The sequence below is a fragment of the Triplophysa rosa genome, linkage group LG2 (genome assembly GCF_024868665.1).
Source record: "Triplophysa rosa linkage group LG2, Trosa_1v2, whole genome shotgun sequence".
NCBI lineage: Eukaryota > Metazoa > Chordata > Actinopteri > Cypriniformes > Nemacheilidae > Triplophysa > Triplophysa rosa.
In genome coordinates, this window is record NC_079891.1 from 24,076,238 (window position 1) to 24,086,114 (window position 9,877).

The 9,877-nt window shown below is 36.3% G+C and overlaps 1 protein-coding gene across 1 annotated transcript; it reads right to left on the minus strand.

Annotated features, from left to right (window-relative positions):
* Window positions 1-8,116: 8,116 nt before the first annotated feature.
* Window positions 8,117-9,068, minus strand: timm8b (translocase of inner mitochondrial membrane 8 homolog B (yeast)). Its single transcript, XM_057321416.1, has 2 exons — window positions 8,835-9,068; window positions 8,117-8,751 (listed from the first exon to the last, which is right to left on the minus strand). The coding sequence occupies exons 1-2, from the start codon at window positions 8,952-8,954 to the stop codon at window positions 8,584-8,586; spliced, it is 288 nt and encodes a 95-aa protein (XP_057177399.1). The 5' UTR covers window positions 8,955-9,068; the 3' UTR covers window positions 8,117-8,583.
* Window positions 9,069-9,877: the final 809 nt, after the last annotated feature.

The following is a 9,877-nucleotide window of genomic DNA, read 5'->3' on the forward strand; positions in this document are numbered from 1 at the left end:
GGTGCTTGTTAAACCCACACTGTCAAGGAGAATAATGCTATGCTATTGAGATCTATGCCATGTACAACAAATCAAACTTCAAGACCAGGCAGGCTTCAGCATTTCAATAAGCCAAGAAGTTGATATAACTACTCAGGTGCAACCGGGGGCGACCTCACAATGAATGGGGTGTTAAACCAACAGATTGTGTAATGAAAGATAGGCCATGATCACACTGAGCAATGTCTAGCTATTTTTCCTGCTCTGTCCGTCAAGCTTAAGTCTGGATTTTTAAAAGTGGAATTAATTTTCTTTTAGAGTTAACACCTTTACTTGAGCTACAATAACAACAGCAACAACTATCAGGCACATTAAGTGACAGATAAAGTTTTCTTCCCTTAAAGTTCCAAGATTCCAATGAACTGGCCTACAGAGATAATGATACCTTGACTCATTTTTCATTCTGCGTTCACGAATGTTTTTGCCTCTACAGAACAGTTTCTTGGCACATCGCTGAACTGTAATATACAATTGGATATACTGTCATCTGATGTTTGGTGCCGTTGCCTAGGAAACAGTCCACGTATTTGAAGTGAGTGGAAAGGCTCTGGAGGCAGGACTTCATCTCTGTCATGTCACTGAAGTTTAAGAGGAGCGGTGCAGAGATGAAATGGCGAAGAGCCCTGCTCTTCTTCATGGCCTAATATCGTTAAGAGATAATCTTACAAAGCAGTCAAAAGATTTGTAAGAGTTGTGTCTCAGTGTCAAGTTTAGGCCACGTGCAGACACAAAACCTGTTAGACATGGTTTAAGATGACATCAGGGTCCATTCTGTGTTCATCCAGGAAGAGATTCAGTGAAGATCAGATTCACTGAAACACAGTATTAAAATAACCTCTGGCCTCCATAAATTATACATTTAAATGTATACAAACAGATTAAAATTCCATTTGGTGACATTAGTTTATTTTTGTGTTTCTTGTTATTTCCTGAGAATGTGCTGTTTCTTTCATTGCAGTTTTCCATTGCATGTTAGAAAACAGATGGAAAACTCAAGCTAACGCGAATGACAAAATGTTTCAAACACAACACGATAAGAGTGATTTTTTCCAGAAGGGCAGAACGTCAGCAGATTTGAGAATGAAAAAACAACTTGGTTGTCCATGTGACACTAGCACAGAGAGAAAGTATAAAAATATATTTTAAATTAGTATATTTTAAATAGGAAGTCACTTTACAGAAATGTTATTTTTCATAGTTTGCTGTTTGATTATATTTGGGCACAATTTTAGTAAACCGCATGATTGTATGTGTCATGATGACTTTTAATGACAGGACCACTAAAAAAAGGAGGAGAAAATTTTGTGTTGGGCTCTAATTTTTTCACAGTAATTAAAATGATATACCTTACGAATAAGTCATGATGCCTATCAGAGATATTTAAGGTTATTGGACTTGACAGAAAAAGCATTTAGACACTTACTACTGTAATGATGACATCACATATGAAACAAAAATCTATTTATTTTCTAATTCAAGGTATCATTTTAAAATATTGCAACACTAACAAGTTATGTTAAAAGTACTTACAATAAATGTATAGTAAATAAAATATGCAGTAAATTTTGTAGTCTAGCACTTGCTGAGTCACTTTAATAAAAGCAGATATTTGACTATATTTTATCCAGCAAGTTTGACGCAAACCGGGAAACTTTTTTTCCTTCCAAGGATGTGTTTGTTACCATGGCAGCCCAATGCTGTTCTGGGACAGCTGTGGAGCATTCCTCATTGTTCCACAAGTCTGAGGAAACAAACAACCGCTCTTTGACATTTCTCTCCACATGCCCCACCAAACAAAAATATGCCATTCAATAAACTAAACCATATAGTTGTAAAAATACGGTGTCATAATTACAACTGTTTTGTGGTTTGGGAATGACTTCAACCTACACCAATAAATGATCCATCAGACGTCTTCTGTCTTTGCTAATGGTCTCAGACCTAATTTCTGCTCTTGCCCTGTGATAACCATCACTGGCCTAAAGCGTCTTGGGCTAACCCCAACAGCATCACGACAGGAAGTGAATCAATCTGCTCTTCAAAAAATAGAGGAGAGAAACAGTGTCCAGCCAAGTGTGGTCCTTCCCATCATAAATAAGGAAAACGTTTAAGGAGAAAGAAATGCCTCACCAAAGCCATCAGGAGCAATTGATGACACTAGCATGTGTTCACTTCCTCCCCAGTTACCTAAAGCCACTGTGATCGCTTTCACAGACACCAGAACCAAGGCTCAGTCCACCCACCAACTGTCTGACCTTTATATAAGACCAAACTGTGGGAGGAAACCTCACTGTTACACTCTGAAGCTGTGCACGAGGGGTAAAGTACAGTTTGATGAAATCGTAAAAGACAGAATCAAGTCAATTACCATGATTTACAAAGTGCAGGTTGCCTTTCTGACCACACATGCTGATTATTCTGACACATGCAAATCTGTGTGTGACTCAGTGCATCTCCATCTAAAAGTTTAGATGCTTAAACCAGAGGGAGGAATAATCTCAAGATGTTCTTTCAGGAGACCAGAGAAACATACACAAAGACAATGGGAAAGTGAAGAAAAAAACATTTTTAACAAGATTGTAGGTATGAAAAGTGTAGCTACTAGATCTTATACACAGACACGTTTATGCACGCTGGGCAATGTTCTACTTAAAAAGTACACATCTGGACACCAATCCTCCCTCACCTACACTGCCAGGCTCAGCAGACAGACCGGACTAAACTGTATCAAGAGAACAGTGAGTTCAGACTGCCTCATTTGGCCAAAATATCATCTCTCACACACATCCACGTAAACTGCAGTAGTACCATGCACTCCGCTTCTAACAATAAACTAGATAAAAGTGATAAAACAGAGTCATTGCAAGAGAAAAACTATGTGAGCGCGGAAGAACAAGAGGAGAGCGATGAAATAGAAGAAGATTGTTGTTTATGACTCGCGAAGCACAAATCCTTGACGTAAGAGAGCGATGACATAGTGATAGTTAACATAAACTACGTGTGGGATGTAAAAGATTAGGAAAGTTTGTAGCATGACATCACTCCTCTGATTCTTGTCGTTCTCAATAAACCACTTTTGTATCCATACTTCCTTACTTACTTTCTGTGATAAATAAAGATTTGAAATAGACGCCATATATTAGACAGCTGTTTTCAAGCATCTTCTCCTTTCAGACTGAGACTGACCATTTAGAGGTTGCAGGAAAGATGGTAAAATCATTCAGTGTTCTTAACATCTAAGCTATGTCATGCACGTTTATATCCAACTTGCTGTGAGGAATGACAGGAATGTTGTTTAACTCTAAACTGCAAGTACTTGGTTGGCAAAGATAATTGCATCATAAAACCCCATGCCATTAATTTTTTAATGCTTGTTTTTAACGGGCAAAACACATTATATGAGCCACCGAGGAGGAGACATCAATCCATGCCATATTGTTATGAAAAGCCGTTTGAATGAAAATAATCCAGTGAAATAAAACAGGACCATAAACAGAGCACTATGGGAAAAGATAACAAAACAAAAGCTTGCACAGTTGGGATTAATTAAATTAAGATTATATTCATGGCGCTCCTCATACAGTCCATATGGCTGTACCATCTGAACAGTGTCTGTAGTCTAAATATCCATAATTTAAGTGGATTATATTGTCAACACAACTGTCAGAGGAGAATTTCTTACGATATAGCAGTAGAGACGCTGATTATTGAAGAAACACTGCCTCCTTGAGGTGACATGGAGAATTACACGCCTTCCTCTGCGGTCAATTGCTGGGATTACAATACAATTCCTTTGAGAACGGAAATCCTGAGTCAGTACTTTGAAAACATTTATTAATGCCTGCTAAAAGACATTACATCACATAACAAAGCCAAATAACAAAGCCAAACAAAACCTGTCCACCTGGGGATTCACCTGCTAGGTGGAGAGGCCCTGCAGCAACTAAATGGCATTTAATACTGACTTCATCCTCTTCATGTGTTCAGGTGAGGTCACCCATGACAAAGACACCTGCAGCAAAAACACTGAAGCAATCTGTGCCCTGGATAAACAAAAGCCCTTTTCTAACCTCATGCACAACACCGCAATGTCTTTGTTTTGGTTTTTCTGCTGTGTTTAGGATCTTACCTTGCTGAATGCCCTCAGGGTATCTCAGGTCTTTTGAAACAGAAAAACGTCATGGGAAAACATCTGCTGTCAGAAAGTACATGAAGTGTAACCATGACAGCAGCATAAATCTATCACCTTTATAAACATGACTGCATTTTTCCACAGTGTCTGTGAACAGTTTTTTTGCAACTTGTTTAAAATAAATCAAAAAAGTTAAAATAATCCTTCATCAACACCAAAGCATAAATGACGTATTTGAACTGCGTAAATCAGCATTATATATTATAAATATTAAAGTCACTAAATGTGTTAATCTGAGTGATAAATCATTTTATCATGTTTAATTACATTATTATTTAATTATTTTTTCAAATTAAAAGGTTTAAAGCTGCAGTCCTTATTTTTTATGGATTGCAGCCTCAACGTTTATATTAAAAAGTTTATGTATTAAAGTTTAAAATTTATGTATATTTTAAAATATATTTTGTATATTTTTATTTATATATTTATATTATTTAATTATTTTTTATACATTTTTATTAATATTTACATATTTACTGAGCATACAAAATACTAAAAAAATAAAATCAATTTTCAAAATAAATACATAAAATCAATGTTCCGTTCCCCAATTGATAGGGAAGGTTAAAATAATGATTTATAATTTGAGCTGTCTGGTGTGGTTTAGCAGGAAATGCCATTTGACCTCAAATAAAAATGAATACATAACGTAACCTGCAATTTACCTCCCTTTCTACCACAAAATAAAACCTTCCTGAGAAAATGTTAATGTACCAATATTCCTCATTACTCTTATTATATAGTTTGTGTTTGTGAGATAAATTTAATTTTATGACACAAAGTTTAGATATTTAATTTATATATCTCACAAAATGCATTATTATATATATTACATTTATAAATTTAATGAATAATAAATGTTATTATGTCATTTAATGATTTCATTTTATTATTTAACAATGCAGTACATTTACAGATACAGGTACTGTTCATCTAAATTGATAGCCTACGGCTGGAGTTCTGTGCTATAGAGAGCAGAAACTTTTTACATATGTGTTAATTCAAAAGCTGTCTGATGCACTGATAGCCATGTTACTTGAACTCATTGACACAGGATTCCTAATCTCATAAGTACCACAGATTTCAGAGGAAATAATGAACGTGTCACTGACAGCAGTGCTCTGACAGAGAATGGAACGCGGCCAACCCAGGATAAATTTCCCAGGCGGCCTCTTTGCTGTCCAAGGTCTCACTGTAGCCAAGGTGTCAAGCTCAACATGTACGCTGCTTCTGTCAAGCTTTAGACACTAGGGTTCTTTCAGACTAACACAGGAAGAGGGATGGCATGGACATCGACACAGATCCTGCCAGATTTAGATCCTATTATTCACAAGTTTTAATTAAGAAGTTGCTGATCTTGAAGCTTCATTCAGGTATAAGTTCATACAGTGGTTCTTTGTGAAAGTTGGCCATAGAGATTTATCTTCTCCATGTAATTTTAAAAAAAGATAGGAGGATTTTGAGGTATCAGATACTGTTTCTTATATTAACCTATATCCGGATGTTTTTCAATCCAGCAGGCTCATTATCCCAATGATACTACATGAAAGAGAGCATGATCGGAGGCAGAAAACTCCCAGAAAATGCTGGATGAAAAATGTGAAAATGCTCTTTGATCACTCTTCTGCGTATCTTGCCACAATGTCTCTGGTATTTTTCTTTCAAAGAGTTCTCTTTTGAAGAAAGTGTTTGAAGAGAGAACTGAGGCATAGTGGGCATCCTTGATAAGGCCGAGAAGGAATCCTACATCACAGGCTAGTGTTCCTGAGACACAGTCAAATCTTTCATTAAAATATAACTAAAACATCTGAAGATTGAGCCATCAAAGCTAACAAACTCATGTAGTGTCCGTCCCAGACCAAAGGGGTTGTACGTTCAAATTTAGGATTAAAGACATTTAAGCATTATTTTTTAATAACAATAGAAAGAGCTCACAACAAATGTAATGCTCAATCCATGGCCTGGTGGCTAGCGGTTAGCAGTTTGAATCCTACGATGAACCCCATACAAAAACCCCAGTTTGTCTCTATATGATTACAAATTATATATATATTGATAAAAACTAACTGCAGATTTTTTCTTCATATTTGAATTTGTTTGTGCTAGAATCATAAAAATCCACAATAATTGTAAAGTGACAAAGAATGCTATACTTTACCTTCAAATTCAGCATCAAATTATATTATGCCTAGTAAATAGTGTTTCATGAAATTACATCAGTTTTTGAAATCCTTGTATCTCACGATCACATGGCAGCATTGTACCAGTGTTCAAATAAATTATATAGTATATACAGCCACAGAAAAATTAAGAGACCATTTCAAGATGATTGTCAGTTTTTCTAAATTTTCTATTTATAGGTAGCATACAGTATGTGTATAGGTAAAATGATCGTTGTTTCATTCTGTGAACTGCTACCAATATTTCTCCCAAATTTCAAATAAAAAATTGTTAGTAGTTGCATTTTTTTGTGATAACCTGGATTATTATCACTTTTTTGATAATAATGCTAGTCATGCTGTCATTCTTTCACATTGCTGTTCAATGACTTTATGTCACTCCTGGGGTTTGATTTTGTTGAAATTGAACAGACACTGGACTGGAATGGCCATCATAAATCTAGAAATGCTGATTAAATAAACATTTGGAATGTCTCTTAATTTTATCCACGGCTGTAGTTTATAGTGTAATTTATTTGTTGTTATTTGTTATTATTATTATTTTTACATGTCATTTGTTCTTTCTGGTTGAGCTGTAATTAAAATAATGAATCACAATGGTGTCCACCAAAATCTACAAAATGTCACACCACCTTACAGATTTCCACTCTATTTAGCCATAATATATGTATTATGTAAGGAATATGTAATGTTGCTGCAATTACGTATTTTATATTACTTTTATTATCATTACTATTTTTAGTGTAATATTGTGCACACACATAGTGTATGGTGCAACTGTCATCAAAGCATCAAAGACTATGTTTGAGAGGACCCTGTAGGCTTCCATTATGCTCAAGTTAGAGGCTAAGCTAACCTATCTGCTTCCTGACTTTAATTAGAATGGCTGAAAGCAGTCATGCCTGCGAGATTTACACACACATCTCTATCAAAGACCACTTTGTACTCAGCACACTGAACAACAAATGAGGGTATAGCCTCAAAGCCAAGAAGCAGAACGCTTTTGCCCCAAGACTAATCCTGCGATAAAGAATTCTCTTACAATGTCTTTTAGGAGTGTAAAGCAAAAGATTTAGGGTTTTTACATAGACCTAAAATAAAACTTAAAGGCCTGGTTTCACAGACAAGCTTAAGGCTATAGTCCCAGACTAAAATGAATATGTGACCCATCTTAACTGAATATAACTTGCCCAGAAATATCTTAAAATATATTAGAGACATTGTTTTGTCTCAAGATGCAGACCAGTAATGTATTCTTCTAAGCCATTTTATAATATCTTAATTCAACTAAAACATAGTCCTGGCTTAAGCTAAACGGTGTCTGTGAAACCGGGTCATAGTGTTTTGCATTTAGAAAAGTGTGTGACATAGAATTAGTAATTTTCTATTCTAAAATTAGACTAACAGACTGTTAATAAAATCAAGATAAACTTGTACATTCATGTATAATTAGTAAGAAAAAGCAATCTAGACAAATACCACTCTTAGTAAAGTGTAGTCTCATGTGAATGTTAAACAGAATAGACATGGGGAAACAGTCAAATAAAAACTCATTTTTCTTTTTACATCTACATCTGGACAATACAACCCACAAATAAATCTCTGCATTGACAGTAATGTGAATCAAGGGCCAAGGTCTTTGGCAAACAACACCAATGAAGTCATTCACCAATGAAGTCATTCACCAATAAAGACAACACAGGGATGTTGATCACATTTCAGATTTATGACATGATTTCAGTATGATGACATCTGTGCAGAAAAACAGACCTCTAGATTCCCTACAAGTGCATTCATAAGCCGGGTAAACTGCTAAAGAAAAAGTAATTCATTTTTATTCACTAAATATTCTCAAACTGAGTAATTTCACATGCAAGGTCAGGTACACATCCTGCATAGATTTAAGGACGTGTACTATGCAAATTAAACTAGGTGTATTGACACAAGTACATTTTTTATCAGCACTGTTGCAAATCCCTGTGCTCTCTTCTCAAGTGTAATAACATACGTCATAAATATAATATAGGCTGGTGGTCTTGGGGACAATTTAGGATCACGCATATAAAAGAGCATATAGAAAGAACAGTAAAACCATCACTTCGACGTACAACAGGGTAGCAAACAGGTCAAGACACAAGGGTAAAGTGCCCTTGAGAACAGTCCGTGCTTTAATCAATGCGCGCCCTTCTGGACCATCTGCGTAAAGCGGTTCGTGATACTGAGGGTCGTGTCGATGAAGCGCTCCACGCAGCTAACGAGACATGCCTCTGTCCGTGAGTCCATCTTGCTACTTGGTTTGTCCATACACTTATCCCAGCATACATCCGTGAAGTTGTGAACCTACAAACAGGGTCAAACACGGTCACGATCCACAATGCTGACTGCATGGTATTAAATGTTAATATGGCTGAAAAGTGAATTACCTGCGCTTGAAACTGAGCTTTCTGCTGCTCTACAGCAATAAGACGCTGAAGCTCCGCGGCATCGGCGTTTTCAGATGAACCGGCTGACGGCATATCAAAGCTAGAACTGAAGTCAGCCATGATCGGACTTTTCTCACAGATTATATACACTGAAACACGTGAAGGATAAAGCGACTCTGCGGTCTTCTTCTTCTTTTAACTGGCGGGTTGGCGCCCCGATTCCAAGCACATGCCGCCACCTACTGTTCTTTGAGCACTATACTGATTGAATCCCTCAAATCAGTGCCACCGGTCCTTCCTACAGGCGACATAGGCGCTTGCCTAGGGCGCCATCTAGTGAGGGGCGCCAAATATGCGGCGAGAAAAAATATATATAATTAAAATTATAATGTATATTTATTTTTTTCAACAGTTTTGCCATCCCTCTATCTACAACAATACTTTGACATAAAAAATAAATTAAACTTAAGTAAAAGAAATGATAATTCTGACGTGACCTTTAGCTGTCATTTAGGGGTCACAACATGCTAGCGCACACACTGATGCGCAGTCGGTCGGTCGGCTCGGCTGTGTGTCGACGGGTTACAGCTACGGAAAATGAAACGGCAAAAGCTATTTTGATTAATAGGTTATATGAATCACATTTTACAGTATCTAATTTTGCACACAATTTTTTATTGTTAGTTTAATTTTTTGTTTTGATTCTTTAGTGTGCACTTTTTGTTCTCAGATGTTGCACTACTGTTAAAGTTAAAAATTAAGTTTATTTTTTATATATTTATTATTGAACAGGTTTATTCTTTTGCACATATTGTTATATTGTTTATATTATCATTGTTTAAATAAATGTGCAATTCTTTGGACATGAGTTCTTTTCTCGTGGGGAAGGGGCGCCATCAGTCAAGCTCGCCTAGGGCACCAATGGTCTAGGACCGCCCCTGCCTCAAATAATTAAAACAACAACTTTGCGGTCAGGCGTGGGAATAAAAGCAATGATACAGATTGTGCTAATTTGTATTAACTGGAAAACATTCTATGTATAC